General features: G+C 48.5%; 1 protein-coding gene across 2 annotated transcripts; it reads right to left on the bottom strand.

The window, feature by feature from the left end:
• Positions 1-2,474: 2,474 nt before the first annotated feature.
• Apobec3b (apolipoprotein B mRNA editing enzyme catalytic subunit 3B) lies at positions 2,475-20,219 on the bottom strand. 2 transcript variants are annotated; one of them, XM_027404028.2, is made up of 8 exons: positions 19,892-20,196; positions 16,646-16,802; positions 15,058-15,337; positions 14,827-14,941; positions 5,661-5,826; positions 4,542-4,800; positions 4,179-4,291; positions 2,475-3,883 (listed from the first exon to the last, which is right to left on the bottom strand). In XM_027404028.2, exons 1-8 carry the CDS (start codon positions 19,975-19,977, stop codon positions 3,818-3,820), a joined length of 1,242 nt encoding a protein of 413 aa, XP_027259829.1. In that variant the 5' UTR covers positions 19,978-20,196; the 3' UTR covers positions 2,475-3,817. The 2 variants fall into 2 exon arrangements, with proteins under 2 accessions (XP_027259829.1, XP_027259830.1); XM_027404029.2 differs by lacking the exon at positions 16,646-16,802 and having other exon boundaries at positions 19,892-20,219.
• Positions 20,220-20,569: the final 350 nt, after the last annotated feature.

Genomic DNA, 20,569 nt, shown 5'->3' with positions numbered 1-20,569 from the left:
TCAAGACAGGGTCTCTGTGTAGCCCAGCTCTTCTAGCTGTTCCTTAGGACACTGTTTTTACTCTCGGGCTGTTTTGTGGTTCTCTTTTCCCTCTCATGGTTATGGGGCCAGCCCATCCAGAGACTGGGGATCCTGGGGGACACTTGGCATAAACATGCTTGCATCTGAAGTAGGTGGGGAGAAGCAACTCCACCTTCAGAGCCAGACTTTCAATGAGTTCAAACAGCATGGGACAATTTACCAAAACATTACACCCACACAAATGGTTTAGATCTCATCTAACCAAATAGGCCCAATGTCTGTCTATCTGACTGACTGTCTGTCTCTAAAGTCTAAGTGCTCTCCCAGTAGATGTCTTCTTATACTGACACTCTTAGCTTTGGGAGAAACAAGGGGGAGAGGGTTACATGATTAGACCAAGCATGGTTCACCTTGAGCTACCAACATTACCACTCCAGCCAAATCTGGGATTTCAAATAGTTTTTCCTTCATGTATTTGGCTGCTGTTTTTTTTTAAAATTAAATCATATGTATGTGTGTATGCACACATGACTATAGGTTCCCATGGAGGTCAGAGGAGGCAGATCCCTTGGAAGAGGAGTTAGAGATAGGAATTGAACTTGTGTCCTCTATTAAAGCAGCACACTTGGGTCTGAGCCATTTCTCTACCCCTATCGACTGCTAATTTTTAAAGATTTTTTTTTTTTTTTCCTGACACAGCGTTTCTGTGTAGCCCTGGTTCTGTCTGGCTGCCTCTGCCTCTCGAGTGCTGGGATTAAAGGCGTGCTTGTGTGTCACCACTGCCTGGCTATTTGTTTTTCTTTATGAGTATGCATGTGTTGATATCCGTGCATGCCACGTGTGTACAGATGCCTGTGGAGGCCTGGAGCCACAGGCAGCTGTGAGTGGTACAACATGGGTACTGGGAACAGAACTCGGGTCCTCTGGAAGTGCAGCAAACACTTTTTGTTTTTTCTTTTTTCTTTTTCTTTTTTTTTTTTTGGGGGGGGGTGATTCGAGACAGGATTTTTCTGTGGCTTTGGAGCCTGTCCTAGAACTAGCTCTTGTAGACCAGGCTGGTCTCGAACTCGGAGATCTGTTTGCCTCTGCTGTACAGCAAATACTCCTAACCACTAAGCCATCTCTCAAGTCCCTACATTCTTCTGGTGCACTTAAAAGTATAAATATATTGCTGGGTGGTAATGGCACATGCCTTTAGTTCCAGCACTCAGGAGGCCGAAGCAGGTGGATCTCTGTGAGTTCAAGACCAGCCTGGTCTACAAGAGCTAGTTCCAGGACAGCCTCCAAAGCCACAGAGAAACCCTGTCTAAAAAAAAACAAAAAAAAACAAAAAAAAAAAAAAAAAAACAAAAGAAAACCACCACCACCACCACCAAAAAAGTATAAATATGTTATGCTTTAGTTTTCAGTTGTTCATGTCATGACATTAAACCCCCTTTTAGCTTGTCAGATGCCATCAATCCCACCTTGTTCATATTGCTGCTGTGGATTTGATGAGCTGTCAGCAGGCAAAATCGCTTTCGCATGGGCTCCCCATGACAGTAGGAGGGGAGAGCCAACTCCACAAAAGTTGTCTCTGGGGACAGGAGGGCTGACTCAGCAGTTGAGAGCATTTGCTGTTCCTGCAGAGGACTTGGGTTTTGTTTCTATCACCTACCTACTTTAGGCAGCACACAAATGCCTGTAACTCCAGCTCCAGGAGAGGTTGGGTTTTTGTTATTTGTTTTTTGTTGTTGTTGTTTGTTTGTTTGTTTGTTTTTTAGGCAGGGTCTCACTATGTAGCCTTGGCTGGCCTGGAATTCATTATGTAGACCAGGCTGGCCTCGAACTCACAGAGATCTGCCCGCCTCTGCCTCCCGAGTGCTGGGATTAAAAGTGTGCCACCACTGCCCAGCTTTTTTTCTTCTTTTTAAAAGTACCGGCAACTGATTAATGAGAAATAATCTTCCACGGAACCCAGGGCTCACCATTTTAGCTAAATTGGCTAGCCAGTCATCTCTGCAGAGTCATCCTATCCCAAAGTCCCCAAACCCACCCCAGCAGCACCAGGGTTCTAGGCAGGTAATATCACACCTCACCTTTTACATAGGTGCTGAGGTCCCTTTGGTGCACAGCAAGCACCTAACCCACTGAACATCTCCCAGAGAGAGAGGACTCACCCTGATGTGGGGACACCTTCCCAGGGGCTGGGGTCCTAGACTGAGTAAGAGGGAAACATGAAGCTGGGGAAGTGCCAGCATTCACTTCTGTTTCCTGGCTGTGACACATCTTCCTAAATCTGTCCAGGTGCTTTGAATCTGACTTAGATCCTTCTGCCTCTGCAGTACGTACAATTGCCATGGTACAGCACCAAGCTTGGCTTAGTCTGTTTATTTAGACACATAACCGATTTTGGAAAGGACAGTGTGTTGTAATTTAACAAATGTGGCACTCGAGAGAAAGACACCATGTGACATGGTTCAAGCAGAGGGGATTTTTATTAGGGAAAGGGATCATAAAAACGAGGAAGGGCAAGGGGAAGACCGGCCTCCGGGGGAACAGGAGCAGCAAGAGGGAGAAGAAAGGGGCAGAGAGGGAGAAAAAGAAAAAAAGGGAGAATGGGAGGTGGGCAGGGCCCTTTTAAAAGGGAACATAGTGAATAGGCACAGGTGGTGCTCGTTATGGTTGCAGCTGAGGCGCTCCTGTCAGCACCCAAGGAGTCTACAGGGAGGCTTCCCCACAAGCTTTTTGTTCTTTCCCCTTTAATCTATGTATCTATGCATATATATATATATATATATATATATATATATATATATATATATGGGGGTGCCCACAGAGTTCAGGAAAAGGCATTAGATACTCTGGGGCTGGAATTAGAGCTGAGTTAGCTGCTGCAGGTGGGTACCGGGATCTGGACTGGGATCTTCAAGAACAGTCAGCTTGCTTGCCTGTGAGTCATCTCTCAGCTCCCCTTTCTCACTCTGTTTGGTGAGGGGCCTGGTTGTCCACCTCCTTAGGGAGGAACTCAGGATTTTCAATTTTAAAACTATTTGCTCTAGCCAGGCAGTGGTGGCACACACCTTTGATCCCAGCATTCGGGAAGCTTAAACCTTGTCTCAAAACAGACAGACAAACAAACAAGAATCCAACTGTTTGTTCTCTTGTTTTTTTGTTTAAGGCAAGATCTCGCTGCTGTGTAGCCTCAAACTTGTGGCAATCCTCTTGCCTCAACCTCTCAAATGTTGGATTACAGACATGACCCATCATGCCCAATTTAATTGTTTTCTTTTTTTCTTCTTCCTTTTTATTTATTTATTTTTCGAGACATGGTTTCTCTGTGTAGTCCTGGAGCTCAATATATAGATCAGGCCGGCCTCAAACTCTCAGAGAGGCTTGAGCCACCATGCCCAGCCCAACTTAAAAATTTCAATTACAAAACTAAGCACCTATCAATGGAAAAAAAAAATATATAAAATGAGAATAAAAGAAAGGAAGGAAAGTTCTGGAATGGTGACACAAGGCCCAGAATGGTGGTGCATGCCTTAATCCCAGCACTCAGAAGGCAGAGGCTGGTGATCTCAGGCCAGACCAGTCTAGTAGCAAGTTCCAGAGAAGCATGCTACACAGTGAGACCCTGTCCCAAGAAACAAAACAAAACAACAACAGAGAGAGAGAGAGAGAGAGAGAGAGAGAGAGAGAGAGAGAGAGAGAAGAAACGACAAAAGAAAGAAATAGGAGAGCAAGGTCTTCTAGACCTGGCGTTGGGGTGGAAGCCAAGACATGCTAGAGACTGTCTTGAATCTCTTCTTTCCATTCAGGACAATGGGGGTCCAAGTTGTAGATTTCCAAGGCCATTCACCAAATCTTGCAGACCCCGGGACTGTGGAGAGAAATTAGGTTGTGCCAATGGGTGTGGCGAAGGGAGGAAAGAGGCAATAGGATGTTCAAGGGAAGAAAGGGACAGAAAGGCAAGGAGGGCGCCTGAGGGAGAGACGGCAACGCGGAGGCTCTTGTGGGAGAGAACAAAAGATTAGAGAGCAGAGGGCCAAGGGGAGGATGAACACTAGGGGTTCCAGCCAGGAAGAGGGGGGCGGGCCTGTAGCAGGAAGCCCCGCAGCAGGAGGGCGAATTCTGCAGAAGGAATGGCTTGAAGTAGGAGGCGGGACCTGTCTCACCTCCTTGATCCTTTGGAGCCGTCTTTGTATGCACCTGCTGTTTTTCTCCAGATTATTCCACGGCCAGAACGGACTTTGGGAGTTCACAAAATTTGTCCAGCAGTCAGCAAATTCTGAGATGGAAAAGAGGGTAGCCAGTGAGGCCCCAGGTGGTGCAGAAGGCCTTCCTCCGTCGTCCTCCCACCTCCCTCCCGGGGTATTACTCTCTCTCCATAGAATCCGCCTTCCGGGGGGAGGCAAATCTGTGTTCTCAGGAAGGGCAGCACCCTTCCTGCCTGCCCAGCCTCTCCCCCATCCTTCTGGCATGGCTAGTCCATGGAGTTGGGAAACCTTTGCCCACTGGTGGCTGTGGTTCCTTCTTACGCGGGAGGTCCATGACGTCCACCTGGATCCCTGATCGCCACAGACAACACAGCCCCTCCTGGTACTTCCTTCTCCAGTGGAAGTACAGACGGGAGGTGTAGATGCGCAGAACCAGGTCTGGGTGATCGCTTTTGAATGCAGCCAGTTCCTGGGCACAGTTCGGGCAGGGGCTCCAGGTGAGGTAGCAGGTGATTTGCACTTGGCCGAGTTCCAACGAACGCATCTCATCAATGAAGAGGATTTCTGCGTGTTTGCCTTTCTGAGGGGAGTCCAGGCAAAGAGAGGAAGAGTTGGAAGGCAGAACCAGACATGTGATAGGGGGCTCTGTTTTGTGAGTTTAGTCCTAAAGTCTTGCCTAGCACAAGGGGAGCCTCTCCTTTCTGCGCTCACCCACTAACTCCACATCCGAAAGTACACAGCCTTTTCTAAATCGGCCAAAGATCCCAGAAGTGACCAGAGGAAAGGGGCCAGCAAATGGTTGGTGTGTTCAAGTCACGGTCCCCAGTGCTGTGACTTCACTTCAGGGTGATGACCCAAGAGTTTTTATTTTCTTCTTTTGGTTTTTTCAAACTCACTGGCCTCAAACTCACAGAGATCCACCTGCCTCTGCCTCTCCAGTGCTGGGATTAAAGGCGTGAGCCATCAACGCCTGGCTCTGGCAACAGTTTTTCAAATATGTTTTAATCAGGACACAGCCTGGTAGACAAAAGTGAAGAGGCCACTGTGTGCAGTGCATTGTTTCTCCAAGGCAGTAAAAAAGCTAAACTGGGAGGGAAATAAAACATTGATTGCAGCCTGGGGGTGGTGGCCTGGTCTACAAAGGGAGTTGAAGGACAGGCTCCAAAGCTCCACAAAGAGGCCCTATCTCGAAAAAACAAAACAAAAACAAACAAAGAAAGAAAAAATATTGAGTGCACCATGGGTGGCAGGAGGAGTGTGCTCAATGCAGGGAACAACCTCGAAAGATCCAGGGCCACCAAGAAAGACTGAGTTCCAATGTGTGGGTAAAAAAAAAAAAAAAAAAAGGTGAAAGTTGGGACCCTCACAGTGTACATGATGTGTTGTAGAGGGGAAGCCCCTGGCTGCCTCTCCATCTGGCTCTGAGGATCCATTTGGCACCTTGTTTTGCAGGCAGCCTTTGAGTGGCTGCTGGCCATTGTGCTGCTCCAGCAGGTAGCATAGATAGGTCTTCCTTTGGTAGTATCGATGCTGGACTGGCTTGACCCGGTGCCTATTGTTAAACTGCAAGGAGAATATGTCTTCTCTCAGCAGACTCACTGGGTTTCTGTACAAGAAACAAACAAATGAAGGTGTGAAATGTGACCCCTGGGCTCAGCCTGGTCTTAACCCAACTCTGACGCAGGGGAGGAAAGGTGTAAGTACATTGGGGTGGGGGATAATTCTCCCTCGCATGCTGTCTCCATACTCTCTGTGGATGGCATTTAGGAATGATGGTCATGCTGAACCATTTCAGAAAATGTTTTACATTTATCTATTTATTAATTCTGGGTGTGTTCATATGTGCAATTATGTTCGAATAAATGTCATAACACATATGTCGGTGACAGGTTAGCTTGCTGGAGCTGGTCCCCTCCTTCTACTGTGTGGCTCATCAGGTTGGCAGCACAGTTACCTACTTAGACATCTTGCCAGCCCAAAACATAGTTTTGTTGTTGTTTTCTGAGAATGAGTTTCTCTGTAGATATAGCCTTGGCTATCCTAGAACTTGCTCTATAGACCAGGTTGGCCTCAAACTCACAGAGATCTATCTACCTCTGCTGGAATTAAAGGAATGCATCACCTGAGACATTTTTTGACACAAAGTCTAGTTCTTGTTGGCCATAAGTCCAAACTTGAATAGACACGGCTACATGATGCAAACTGCTCGCCTGCAACTTAGAACCACCCCACACAGAAGCAGCCCCATATAGCACACCTACACATTTCTGACTGCCCTACCTGATGGTCTGATAACTTATTCTCTGCTTTTGATGTCTGCATCACCATCCTGTCACCACTGTCCCTACACGGCCTCCTCACTGCTCTTGTTTCCCTTCACTCGAAGACCTTGGTGAGTGGCATAAGTGGTCAGAAACAAGTGATGTTTCAGGCCAGGGCTGGTCCCCAGTAGAGCCCAGGTGTCTGGGCTCCATCACTGCCCTTGGAGTGAGGGCATAGATTCTTCTGGGAATGTCTTTCTGCCCTGGGACTCAGGACAGAGCACCTGATGGTTCCTGGCCAAAGTGACTCTTTGGTGGGACCCAAAGGCCTGGGACAAGGTGGCTCAACCACTTAGCCCAGAAGGCAGAAGGGACATTTCCTGTCTCTCATTTCATTGCTGGTTGAAACACAGGGGGCCCACCTCATCCTGGGTGGATATTGTGTTTCATGAGTTTTTCTCTCCCTTCCCCATCTCGGTGGCAGTGACACACTGCAGAACATGCTTCTCCTTATCTTTCAACCCCTAATTTCAGAGCTTGGCACGGAGGGCAGGGGCAACTCGTCTGGAGGGAACTGGTGCCTGTTTCCAGGAGTCATCTTAGCCCTGCTTTCCTTTCTTGCCTGCCTTTCCTCACGCTTTTGAATGCAGCGATCCCCAAACGCTGTGATCTCTGACGGGAACTCCATCTTCCATTGACTGGGGAGCCTCCGCTTTCCTCACAGGAGGGCTGACTGCCCTGTGCCTGGAGCCTTCTCTATTAAGTAAGACACTGCTAGAGTCGTGGCTTTACCTTCCAAGGGGAAGCTTTGTGAAGCCCATAGTCCCATCATGGCACAGTCGACCTATGTCCCTTTGGACTTACTACAAGGATGCTTTCTTTTAAACTGTAACGAATCTGACTTTTAGACTCTAAAGGCACTTACCTTCCTGTGTAATGTCACAGGCTGAAGTATGAATCCCAGACCTGGTGACTTGGCCCTCCGTGCCATTGTGCATCCTCTCCTTTTCTTTCTTTCTTTCTTTTTTCTCCCTTTTGTTTTTCCAAAACAGGGTTTCTCTATGGCTTTGGAGGCTGTCCTGGAACACGCTCTGTAGACCAGGCTGGCCTCCAACTCACAGAGATCTGCCTGCCTCTGCCTCCTGACTGCTGGGATTAAAATCGTGTGCCACCAATGCCCTGGTGCCTCTTTGGTTTTTTTGACAGGGTTTCTCTGTGTAGCAGCCCTAGCTGTCCTGGAATTTGCCCTGTAGACCAGGCTGGCCTCAGAATCACAGAGATCTGCCTGCCTCTGCCTCCCGACTGCTGGGATTAAAATCGTGCCACCAATGCCCTCGTGCCTCTTTGGTTTTTTTGACAGGGTTTCTCTGCATAGCAGCCCTAGCTGTCCTGGAATTTGCCCTGTAGACCAGGCTGGCCTCAGAGTCACAGAGATCCACCTGCCTGTTTCCTGAATGCTGGGATTAAAGGTGTGCACCACCACAGCCTGCCTATCTTCTCCTTTTCTGTATGTTTGGTACATGCATGTGGGCATGCACACCCATGTGTGCCCATGAGGAGGCCAGAGCAGGACAATGGCTATCTTTATCTCCCACCCCCCCACTGAACTGGAAGCTCCTTATTTAGTTTAGGCCGGCTGGCCAGTGGGATCCTGGGATCTGGTCATTTTGACACCCAAGGCTGGACTATAAACACGCACAGCTTTGTACAATTCTTTTCCCATGGGCACTGGGATTCGAACTCCAGTATTCAGTCTTGCAAAGCAAATACTCGCATCTCATGAGCCATCTGCCTCACCCAGTACTTTCCAAGTATTCAGTGATCCCCTATTTTCTGGCTCCCATGCATCTCTGTCAAGATTCAAATCTACTCAACTCACCACATGTTGGGGCTATAGGGACATCTGAAGGACTTCAGGTGTCTCAGTGGTTAAGAATACATGATGCTCTTGGAAAGGACCATGTTTGGTTCCCAGCACCCAAATGGGGGCTAGTAGCTCTCTGTAACTCCAGTTCCAAGGTATCTGATGCCCTCTTCTGCCCTCTAGAAGCAGTGCATGCTAGCGCACTTAACATAAGTGCAGGCAAAACCTTACTACGTGAGCAGGGCATGGTGACGCACACCTTTAATCCCAGCACTCAAGAGGCAGAGGCAGGCGGATCTCTGTGAGTTCGAGGCCAGTTCCAGGACAGGGCTGCACAATGAAGCCCTGTCTCCAAAAAAAAAAAAAAAAAAAAAAAAAAAAAAAAAAAAAAAAGATTTTAGTTTTTATCTTTAATTACGTGGAGGATGGATGGGGGAGGTGTGTTTGTGCACTGTGTGCCGGTGCCCACAGAAGCTGGAAGAGGGTGTCAGATCTGAACTGCAGTTACAGGCAACTATGAGCTACCTGATCTGTGTGCAGGGGTTCCTCTGCAAGAGCAGTTGGCACTTTTAACCACTGAGTGTTCTCTGCAGTCCCCAAGCTTTTCTTATCTTGGCCAGATCCAGATCTTGCTGGAAGGTAACATTCTGTAATCCTCAGACTCATGTGAAACCAAGCCCCTCCCTTTCCCAAGAAGTGTGGGCATGGGTACATGTATGCATGACAGTACCCATGAAGTCCACATGACCATCAGACCAGCAACACACAGGAACTTTGTGTATTAGCAGCACATAAACAGCCCGGTGGAACTATCCTTCAGTGTATTCAACAGCCAAAGCTTATGAACCTAAACCAAGGATGATAAAGGGGCAAAAAGGGCATCCAGAACCCAGGGAAGGATGGACCCTCTCTGATGGGGTCACACAGCATCCCAAGTGCTGATGGTGATGCAGGCAGCCCTATCCAGCAGTGAACCACTCAAGGATTTATGCTTTCTCCTCCAAGGTCCCATAATCTACTCATGCCCATCTTTGACTGTGCCCACCAGGCAGATCTTTTATTTTTAAAAACAGTCTTGGGCTGGAGAGATGGCTCAGAGGTTAAGAGCACCGACTGCTCTTCCAGAGGTCCTGAGTTTAATTCCCAGCAACCACATGGTGGCTCACAACCATCGTTATGAGATCTGGTGCCCTCTTCTGGTGGGCAGATATACATGGAAGCAGAATGTTGTATACATAATAAATAAATAAAATCTTAAAAACAAAACAAAACAAAACAAAAACATAGTCTTGCAGTGTAGCACCAGCTCACCTAAAACTCACCATGTAGAGTAGGTTAGCTTTGAGCTCATAGAAATCCACTTATTGGTACTAGGATTAAAGTCTGTATGCAGGTGAATCTCTGAGTTTGAGGCCAGCCTAGCCTGGTTAGAGTGAGTTTCAGGACGGACTCCAAAGCTACACAGAGACACCCTGTCACACACACATATATACACACATACACAAAAACAAAAAAACCTGTTCCACTACACCCCGCATTAGGCAGGTCTTCTAAATTTTTTTTTATTCCTTTTTTATTTATATAAGACTCTGTGTGTGTTGCCTGCCCCACATAGCATTAGCATCTGGTACACTATGTCACAAGTTGACCTCTGACCTCCACATGTTCTCCTTGGCACACACGCACCCACTTATCCATACACAAACACAACACAAAAATGGGTTGAGGCTCTTTTATAGAATGGGAGAGAATCTGTCAGTCATACATCTAACAAGGGATTTAAGCTGAGCAGTGGTGCTGCATGCTTTAATCCCAGCCCTCGGGAAGCAGAGGCAGGTGGATCTCTGTAAGTCTGAGACCAGCCTGGTCTACAGAGTGAGTTCCAGGACAGCCAGGGCTACACAGAGAAACCCTGTCTTGAAAAAACAAAACAGAAGTACAAAGGATCAATGCACGATGAAAAAATATTCAGCATCTTTGACCAAGGGGGAAATGCAAACCCAAACTACACCGAGAATAGGGGTGATCACTAAGTTGGTGAAATGTTTGCCATGCAGGCACGAGGACCTGTAAAAGCTGGCTATAGAGGTTTGGGCCTGTAATCCCAACACCGTGGAGCTTTGTACAGCTTATCACAGGAGCTGGCGATCCAGCCCGTGAGGCCCTTTCAGTGAGACCATCCAGCATCTCTCTGCCATTCCCAACCTGCACACACATGAACACATATACAAGCCCCACACCACATAACCTGCATGGCATTTCCTTCTCAATCAGCAATAACTCATGCTTGTAATCCCAGCCCTTGGGAAGCAGAGGCAGGAGGATGACAGCAAGGGCTACCTGGTAAGACACTAATAAAATTAAACAAAAAATAAATGACAACCAGTGTTGGTGAGGAAAGGGTGTAGAGAAAGAAGCCCCTCCCCAGTGTGGGTGGAAAACACACCAGTGCAGTTACTATGCAACAGCGTGGAGGCTGCACAACCAAGAATTAAAACAGCATATGACCCAGACACACCACTCCTGAGTATAAATGGAAAAGACTCAGTCACCGTGGCACAGAGGCAACCGCACATCCATGTTTATCCCAATATCCACAAAAGCCAAAACATGGATCCGGCCTGGGTGTGTCCATCAGCACGTAAATGGATGAAGAAAATGGAACCTATAAACATGATGGGGTTTTTCTCAGCCAGGAGGGGAACGTATGTGCTTTTCAGGTAAATGTATGGATTTGGAGACCACGATACCAAGCAAGTAAGCCAGAGAGAAAACAGAAACGCAAAACCACACACTTCCTCGTCCGTCCGTCCGTCCGTCCGTCCGTCCGTCCGTCCGTGTGTGTGTGTGTGTAAGTTAGAGGGAGACTGTGTGAGGAAGGGTCAGTAGGAGAGGACACAAGAAGTCACTGGTGTGTGTGTGTGTGAGAGAGATAGCCAACCATGATATACATTTGTGAAAATGCCACAATCAAATCCAGTATTTTGTACACTGATTTAAAAATGATAAATATATATGAAAACATTTAAGACAAAGCTCCTAGAAGCACAGAACTAGGGAAACAGTGGGGGCTTCTGAAGAAGTGGATCTGGGGCAGGAGGAGATACAAAACAGCTAGCTGGTCCTGCTCCCTCTCGTGAGGCCACCTGTAGCCTTGGGGAAGTCCCTGGTTTATGACTCGGCCCTTAAAACACCTGTTTGTGACTCATCCTTTCCTAGCAGGGTCTCTTGGTTAAAAACAGGACGGTGCTCCTGTTTTTAATCTCCTTGGGCCCTGCCTGTCAATATTGTCTGTTTTCCAGCCTCCCACATACCTGTCCTGGGGCATCCTGTGGGGTATCCTGGGCAGGTTGGTCCTAGCCCTGCTCTGGGTCCTTGGGTCTGGGGCTCCACTTCCTGCCCAGGAGGCTCTGTCTAAGGGACCCTGATAGTTATGTACAGGCCCCACCCCGGAACAGGAGGGCCCAGGGCAGTTAGGCTGGCTCAGTCTCATGCTCACCCTCCTTCCTGTTGTCCTCTCATTTGGCAAAGGAGAGCCTAGGATGGGGACAGGTCTCCCCATGCAGGGATCCAAAAGGAAAGAGGAAGTAAATGCCAGAAAAGGAAGTGGGTACAGAGCTGGATTGGGAAGGGGGAAGGGCAGATGGAGCCCTCTTCACTCACTCCCAACTGGCACTTGGTGTGATTCAGAGTACAGGTTTTCACCTTCCTGGAGAAGTTAGCACCTCTGTCCTATCTGCTACACCAACAATACAGGTATTGGGGTGGGGGAGCATATCACGGCTCTGACATCTCAGACCAGGTCAACACAGCAAATGAAGAACATGGCTGGAGTGTGGCCAGGTCTGCTCAACTATGCTCCCTCCTCCTCCAGCTGCTGCTTCTGTGGTCCCCATTGTTCTCAGGAAAGTAGCACGAGGAGGGACTGGGGAGGAGGTGGCTCCCAGAGGCCCTGCCAGGTCTAAGATACAAGGACATGGACTTCCAGTTCACATTCCTGAAACTGCCTGCCTGCTTTGGCAAGTCTCAACCAAGGATCCTCAGATTAGAAAATACAAAGAACATTCTGTGAAGGATGTTACTCAGGTCCTGGCTCTCACAAGACCCAGAGTCCCCAGAAACCTTCTCCCCACAGTTGCCCTCCATACCTCCTCCCTACTCTCAGCCTCCATCCTGCCCTGGCTCCATTCCTGACATTAACAGAAGCTCAGGCAAGATTAGAGGCACTGCTCCCTTGCCCCCACCCTCCACCCACATCTGTCCTAATGTCCTGGAGCCAGCTTCTGAGGAAGATTCCACAGTCTGTACACTGGCAGCTTATCCAAGTCAGAGGGCTGAGGTGAGTCCCACATCAAAGGGTAGAACTCTGGTTTCTCTCTAGAGAATTCTCAGGTCTCTGGCCTTGAGAGGCACTGTGAGGGACAGAAAACACCAACCCTGTGAGCCACGGGAAGAGAGGAGACATGCTGCCAGGGAAGCCATGCCAGGCTCTGGCAGCTACTGGACACCTGGGGGCATGTCTCAAGGACAGGTCTAAGCATCTTCCAACACAAGAAAGACACAGTCTAGCTCATGAGGGACAATGTTGGTGACTGGACAGTGGAACTTGGAGCCACATCGGGGCCCCTCTGTACCTCTCCCTTTGGGGGAGATTTGGAAGGCAGACATGGAACCCAGCCAGAGGACCTCTTGCCTTCAAATGACATGCCAATAGCTCAGAGGAAGATGGGACTCATGGTGTCCCTGCCACTGTCTGTATGCCTGGAGTCACTTGAGTCAAGCTGAGCTCTTGCTTCTCATGGTGCCATTAAATGGCAGGGGACACCAAGAGCTATTGTCCCTGGCCAGTCTGTGAGCATGCTCCCTGAGCCTCCCCGAAACACCTGGCTCCTCGTCTCACTTCCCATCCTGCCCAGTGCCAGACGTGCATTCCCTGGCTGTTCCTCTTGGCCAGCCTTCTACTCTTAAGGAAAAACCAAAAAAAAAAAAAAACCCAAAAAAACAAAACAAAACAAAACAACTTAAAGTATTTGACTGTATTATTATTATTTATGTATATGTGTGTGTGCTCATGTATGTGATGTAGGTGTATATCTGCCATGGCCTAAATCTGGAGGTCAGAGGACAACTCTAGCGTTTTCTCTCCTTCCTCCTTTATGTGGATTCCAGAAATCAGGAATCAAACTCATGTCCCAGGCTTGCATGGCAAGCACCTTTTGCCCACCAAGCCATTGTACCAGCCTGCCTCTACTTTTACCCATCCTGTTCCTCAACCCTCTCTCCTCAGCCTCTTAATGGAAGTGTTTTGTTCAGTCCCCATGGCTCACTTGCACCCCACCCAGAACTTGATCTCTAGGAGACATTAGACAGATCTTTGACAGGGTGAGTGGACAATAGGAAAAGCTCCAGGTGCAGTAAGGTCTAGATGGAAGGGGTTGTCAGGGTGTGGTCAGGATTCAGAATGGACCCACTTAGGTGGGTCCTAATGCAAGCCTTACAGGAAGAGGGGACTTGTTAGGACAGAAGGACCACACAGTACACAGATGCCGGACAAGAAGGGACCATCTAGGGGCTGGAGAGATGGCTCAGAGGTTAAGAGCACCGACTGCTCTTCCAGAGGTCCTGAGTTCAATTCCCAGCAACCACATGGTGGCTCACAGCCATCCATTATGAGATCTGGTGCCCTCTTCTGGTGTGCAGATATACATGGAAGCAGAATGTTGTATACATAATAAATAAATAAATCTTAAAAAAAAAAAAAAAAAGGGACCATCTACAAGCCAGGGGAGAGCCTCAGAAAAAAACTGCTGTCAACTTCTTGGACCTAGAGAGAGCACATTGGTCTGGCTTAGCATCTGGAAGGTGATATCACGGCAGCTGGGGATCCGACAGCCTCTTCCTTCCTCTCTGAGCACCCAGGCTGCCTTTTGTTTTATGAGGCAGGGTTTCTCTGTGTAGCGTTGGCTATCCTGGAATTCTCTCTGTAGACCAGGCTGGCCTCGAACTCAGAGATCTGCCTGCTTTTGCCTCCTGAGTGCTGGGATTAAAGATGTGTGCCACTACTGCTAACAGCTGCCTTAAAAAAAAAAAAAAAAAAAAAACTCTGTGTGCATTGGTGTTTTGCCTGCATGCATGTCTGTGTGAGGGTACCAGATTCCCTTGGACCTGGAGATAGAGTTATGAGCAGCCATGTGGGTGCTGGGAATTGAACCCAGGATCTCTGGAAAGAGCAATCAATGTTTTTAACTGCTGAACCATCTCTCCAGCCCCTCAAGGCTGCTTTGTTGGAGTTTCTCTACCTTCTCATCTCCATGCTCATACATACATCAATTTGCTTCCTTTTAGCAACTGGATTCAATCATATGACGGGAGACACCATGTTAAGGGGTGGGAAGGGCCTTGTGGGTAAGGATGCCCCAGAGAAAGAGGAGGTCTGGGAGGAGAAAGAAGGGAGGTGGCCAGGCATGAGAAAGCTCCTCACCTGAGAATATCCCGAAGCTTGTTATCCTGGAATCTAAAATTTATTTTAAGTCTCTTCCAAGGCCTGAATGACTTGCCATCATTGTCCACAAACTTGTTCCAACACTTTTCGAATTCTGAGACAGAAGAGGAGAGAAGGCAGTCAGGAGCCAGCAGGAGGTTCCCAGGCTGCTCCCCTTCACTGTATGGCAGAGCCACAGACCTTCCTGCAGCCCCGATGCCCAGCCCTCACCTGGGAAGTCCATGGCAGCTATCTGGGCTCCTGCCTGATTCAGCCTGCGAAGCTTGTCCTGGTAGTCCGGATCCCAAAAATAGTAGAGGCGGGAGCTGAAGATGGCCAGGCTCAGGTTGCGGTGTGTGTCCAGGAAGCTGGCCACTTTCTCTGCACATTCATTGCAGGGGCTCCAGGACACATACCAGGTGATCTTGTACTTTTCATCAGGGGGCAGCACCCCCAGCACTTGGGTGTGGAACCAGTAGAGGAAGCACACTTCAGCATGGAGGTTGATGCTCTGGGGAGAAATGGGGACGCATGATGGGAGGGGGAGCAGGCTGCACACGGACGGACGGGATGAGGGCTCTGGCACTTGACTGGTTCTGTGTCTCAATCCCTCCCCAACCTCCTTCGTTAATTTTGCATCCCTCACCATTCTTGCTTTAGCTACCAACCCCACATCTGTTCTGCATCTCCCGGGCATCTCTCAGTAGCACTCTGACCCGGCCGGAACCAAGTCCACGGGGGCAGCTGGATATCATCTGCCATATGGGCTGGCAAGGGCATGGGCTGAGGTGTCCCCTCAGCTGGCCAAGGTTAGCTACTGAATCTTGAAATGTGGCTCGCTGAAATAACATTTACAGCATGTGCGCAATACACGTCGTTTTGTTCCCTCTAAAAATTTTTTATTACTTATTTATTTATTGGTTTTTTGAAACAGGGTTTCTTTGAGCAGCCCTGGCTGTCCTGGAACTAGCTCTGTAGACCAGTGTGGCCTTGAACTTCTGAAGGCTGGGATTAAAGGCATGCACCACCGCTTAATAATATTATTATATTTTTGAGACAAGGTTTTACTATGTAACCCTGAATAACCTGGAACTGGCTGTGTAGACCAGGCTTGAAATCACAGATATTCACCTGCCTCTGCCTCCCAAGGGCTGGAACAAATAAAGGTGTGCACCGCCATGCTCAGCCACATTAATCATTTTATATTCAATGGGCTGAGCTCCTGACTGTTCTGAGAAGAGCCTAAACAATCTATTTTGGTTTTGTTTTGGTTTTTGGTGTGTATGTGTGTGTGTGTGCATGTGCTGGACCATGTGCATGTGGAGGCTAGAATTTGACACTGGATGTTTTTCTCATTCACTCTCTAACTTGAGGCAGGGTCCCCTACTGCACCCAGAACTTTACAACTCAGCTAGTCCAGAGACCAGCTTGCCCTGGAGCTTCCCTGGCTCTGCCTCCTATAGGTTGGTGTTATAGCTGCCCTCTATGTCCACCCAGTTTTTATATGGATGCCTGGGATCCAAACTCTGGCCCTCATGCTTTTGTGGCACCCCTCTGCAGCCTCTTGGTATTTATTTACTTACTATTTATTGATTTGTTGGTTTAGACAAGATCTCACATAGCCCAGGCTGGCTTCAAACTCTACATAACCAAGGATGATCTTGAATTTCTGGTCTTCCTGTCTTCACTTCCTGAGTGCTAGGATTACAAGTATGAGCCACAATGCCTGGATTATCTGTGTTGCCAAGGATTAAATCCAGGACTCCATGCACATTAGGCAAACACTCTACCAACTGAGCTACACCCCCAACCCTAATACCTCTTTTCTAAAGACCCCTTGGCAAAGGGGGACAAGTTCATTGCACTCCATCCTATTCACTTCGTAGCACAAGAAGGTATTCTTTCGAAGGTTGGCATAGCGGAGGTTCTTAAAGTGGAAGTAGAATGTTCTTTGATATAACATCTTTATCGGGTTTCTGCAGGCACAAGAGAGAAAACAGAAATTGCAGAGTGTGCCCTGGAGTGACTCCAAGCAGAACAAGGCCCCTGGAGGCCGGAGACACTGCCTCCCCTCAATCTTTGATAAGTTCTGTAGTCTTTCCAAGCAGGAAGTTAGAGGAGAGAAGAGAAAACTGTACTGCCAGAGGGGTGCCCTTCTACCCATGTCCCGGTGCTGATCCTTCCATGTAAAAACCTGATAACATGTAAGGCACAAAACTCTTCCACCCATGAGCAATAACTTTTAGCATTTCACCCCAGCTCTTTCCTGATTTGACACCTCTGCAGGGTACAGAGGTTTTAAAAATCAAGGAAATGGTACTGGCGTGATGACTCAGTCAGTAAAGTGTTTGCACACAAGTCCCGATTCTCAGAGCAGATGTTAAAGCCAAGCCTGGGGTATGCATCTATAATCCCAGAGTTGGGTTAACAGAGACAGGAGGATCCCAGGAGCTCATTGGTTGGCCAGCTGGAATCCGAAGCTTGTTTTAGTAAAAGACCCTAGTTAAAAAAAAAAGGTGGAGAGCAACTGAGGAAGACACTTGACATCAACCTCTGGCTTTCAGGCCAGAAGAGGGCACCGGATCTCATTACAGATGGCATGGCCACCATGTGGTTGCTAGGATTGAACTCAGGAACTCTGGAAGAGAGCAGTCACCACTCTTAACCACTGAGCCATCTCTCCAGCCCCAAGCACACATATACAACCCCTCCCACGCACACATACACTGTCAGAGAAATGCCTAACTTCATATAATCTACTGTCTCAGCATTTCTCGGGTCTGAACTCACCAAGTCCTTCCATGACCCTGCAGGACATGTTCCCATTTAATAGACAGGGAAAGCCCAAGCCTGTAACTATAGCCTTTGGGGAGCAGGAACAGGAGGATTATTCCAAGATTGAGTCCTGCTTGATCTATATAGTGAGTAGCAGGCTAGACAGGGCTTCATAGCAAAATCCTATCTGAAAAAACAAAAACAAACCAAAAAAAAAAAAAAAAAAAAAAAAAAAAAAAAAAAAAGCAGCCAAATTACCACCCCCACAAAATCCCACAACACGGTAACAATCAAAAACCCAGGAGGCAGAGCTCCCTATCATAGATCTGGGAGGGTAAGAGCTGGGTCCTTTGTTAGGGCAGCTGCTCCATGATGTTGTTAGGACTGGGAGAGCTCAAACATGCCTGAAAAGAGGGAGTGAAGAGGAGAAAAGAAAGAGACAGCAGATAGAGCGGGGACACTCCGTGAATACTGCAGGTGCCTCAAGTTTATTACTTATGTACCCCAGTCCAAAGGGGAGGTCAAAAGACTTCCTTACCATGATAAAAGAACAAACAAATGCAATTACCTCCCAAACACTCAAAACATCTAGTAGCCACGCCCTAAGCCAAACATCCTGTGATTTGGTTTTAAGGGTAAAGACATCCAATAGCCTCACCTTAGGTCAAACATCCTGTCGTTTAGCCTTGAGGAGCAAGAATATAGATTTAAACTCCCTGACCTTAAGTCAAGGTGGAACAAGATTCATCAGGCTGGACCCCTCCCTCATAGTCAGCAGCCTGTAGAATAAAGGGCTGGAAGACCCAGATTTAATCAACTACTGGTCAGAAGAATGAGAGTCTTATCTCTGTCACTGAGAGAAGAGGTGACATCCCTGCTTGGTTACAAGGCCACACATGGGCCACGGCTATTAACAGATAAGTGCCTATACCTGGCTTCGGGAGCTCTGAGTGCGGGGAGAATACTGTCTGGCAAGGAGCTTTCTGTTGAAGATTAAAGACATGCTTTTCTGTGATATGCCTTGCTGAGTCCACTCCTGGCAGTCGCTCTACACAGGCCTACCCATCACTAGACAGAATAAAGTTGTTCAGGGAAAGGTGAATGTTCTAAACACACACACACACACACACACATTGTACACATAGCCAATGTCAAGGGGCATGAATATATATATATATATATATATATATATATATATATATATATATGAAAAAGTTATACCCCCTACTCCCACAGGTGACACTGTCACTGATTTCTAGCCCCTCTTCTGGTGCTTTTGATCTTGATTAAAGAATTTCTCAGACAGATCAATTGCAAGTAGAAGATACACCAGGTATACTGCTGAGAAAATGGAGGAGTGAAAAGTGGTCAGCATCTGGAAACGACTGGCCCTCCTGCACCCCAAGCAGTCGTGTGTGTGTGTGTGTGTGTGTGTGTGTGTGTGTGTGTGTGTGTGTGTGTGTGTGTGTGTGTGTGTGTGTGTGTGTGTGTGTGTCGCGCGCGCGCGCGCGCGCGCGTGTGCTGGGATGCCTGGAGGTTCAGAGAGGACCTTGGATCCCCTGAAGTTGGAGATGCAGGTGGTTGTGAGCCATACCATGTGTTTGTTTGCTGGGAATTGAACTTGGGTCCTCTGTGGAAGCAGCCAGCGTTCTTAACTGCTGGACCATGTCTCCAGTGCCAATCCCACGCACTCCCTATTCTTTTTCTCAGAGTTATCTGAATGGTGTCGTGAGAGGTCACAGTGACCATCCAGGCAGTGGATGTGTTGGGGATCTTCTCTTTTCACTCTTTCTTTCCGGGGGGGGGGGCTACTTTTGGAAAGGTGATTTACATCGTCATAGAGAGTGGTCCCCTCTTTTCCCAGCATCCCTCAGGTTGGGTTAGCACAGCATGGATAGCCTAGAACATTCATGGAAAGTGCTTCAAACAGGATAGTCCAAAGTTTGCTTCCATGGACTTTTCTTTAAATTCTGACGCCCAGGCCAGCCCAGGGTGAGCAGGAAGACCCACAGTCGAGCAGCCGCAGCCTGAGGAGGAGTTTTAACAGGAAGTAATATGGACGGTGTGGAGAGGGGTGCAGTGGGGCCAGTGTAGAAGAAGCTGTGAGGCGACCGCAGTGGTCAGTGCTCAGAGCAAGGATCTTGGAAGGGAGTGGGAGCTACAGAGGACCATGGAGAGAGAGAGGAGCCTCAGGGCTGGGGCCCTGGAGGAGAGGCCCAGCACATAGCACAATGGGGGCTACCAGGAAGAGACTGCAGAGGAAATCTTGGAGTAACGGGGTCAGCCTTACCTGATCGGTGAATAGGGTTTGCGATGGCAGCATCCCAGGCAGGCTGGTTCCATCCCAGTTCTGGGCCCCTCGCGCTGGGGCTGCATTTCCTGTGTACAGGCCCTGGCTTTGGGAGACCCCAGAAGTACGAGTGACCTCCTGGGCCATGTGAGTAAAGGCCCCACCCTCTTCCTGCTTCAGCTCCCGGAATGGGAGGGCTCTGGGCGATCGAGCCCCGCAGGCTCCTTTCCACCTTCCCTCCTATCCTCTGTAACCTGGCATGGCAGAGACCTGCTTCTCGGTACAGCGGCCGAAGGGGATCGCAAAGAGAAAGAGAAAGTAACTGATGGCAGGGGGAGGCGGGTGCCGAGCGCTTTGAGGGGCAGTACAGACGCCTCTAGGGTAGCCCCAGGCTTCTCCATCCCACCGACTCCATCCCAGAGCTTGGAGCGGCTGCTGCCAGCTGCACTAATGGTTTGACTCTTGTGTGAAGGAGGCGTGAATTCTGGGTGGGGATTCCTGGGTTCTTTTCTCTCGATTCAGGACGGGAGAGGACAGTCAAAGCTTCGGGTTTCTAGTTGTGGGCTTGGATTTTGGCGCCCTTCATCTCTAATTTCCCAGCTGCCCCAAGTGTAGAGAGAGCCTGGAATCGACGGGGACACAAGATCAGATGGGTCATTGATGTCTCCGGGTCAGACA

Source organism: Cricetulus griseus, chromosome 2 (genome assembly GCF_003668045.3).
Source record: "Cricetulus griseus strain 17A/GY chromosome 2, alternate assembly CriGri-PICRH-1.0, whole genome shotgun sequence".
NCBI lineage: Eukaryota > Metazoa > Chordata > Mammalia > Rodentia > Cricetidae > Cricetulus > Cricetulus griseus.
Note: the sequence above shows the minus strand (reverse complement) of the source record. Positions and strands in the feature narration are given on the sequence as shown.

What these genes read in the sequence shown, in the direction of transcription:
- Apobec3b (XM_027404028.2), bottom strand. Translation starts at nt 19,977, where the DNA reads ATGCAGCCCCAGCGCGAGGGGCCCAGAACTGGGATGGAACCAGCCTGC. An exon ending in AAGCTTCGGGATATTCTCAG is followed by an intron (nt 5,827 to 14,826) that starts GTGAGGAGCTTT and finishes TTTCTTGTACAG; the next exon opens with AAACCCAGTGAGTCTGCTGA. An exon ending in GGCTCCAAAGGATCAAGGAG is followed by an intron (nt 3,884 to 4,178) that starts GTGAGACAGGTC and finishes TTCTCTCCACAG; the next exon opens with TCCCGGGGTCTGCAAGATTT.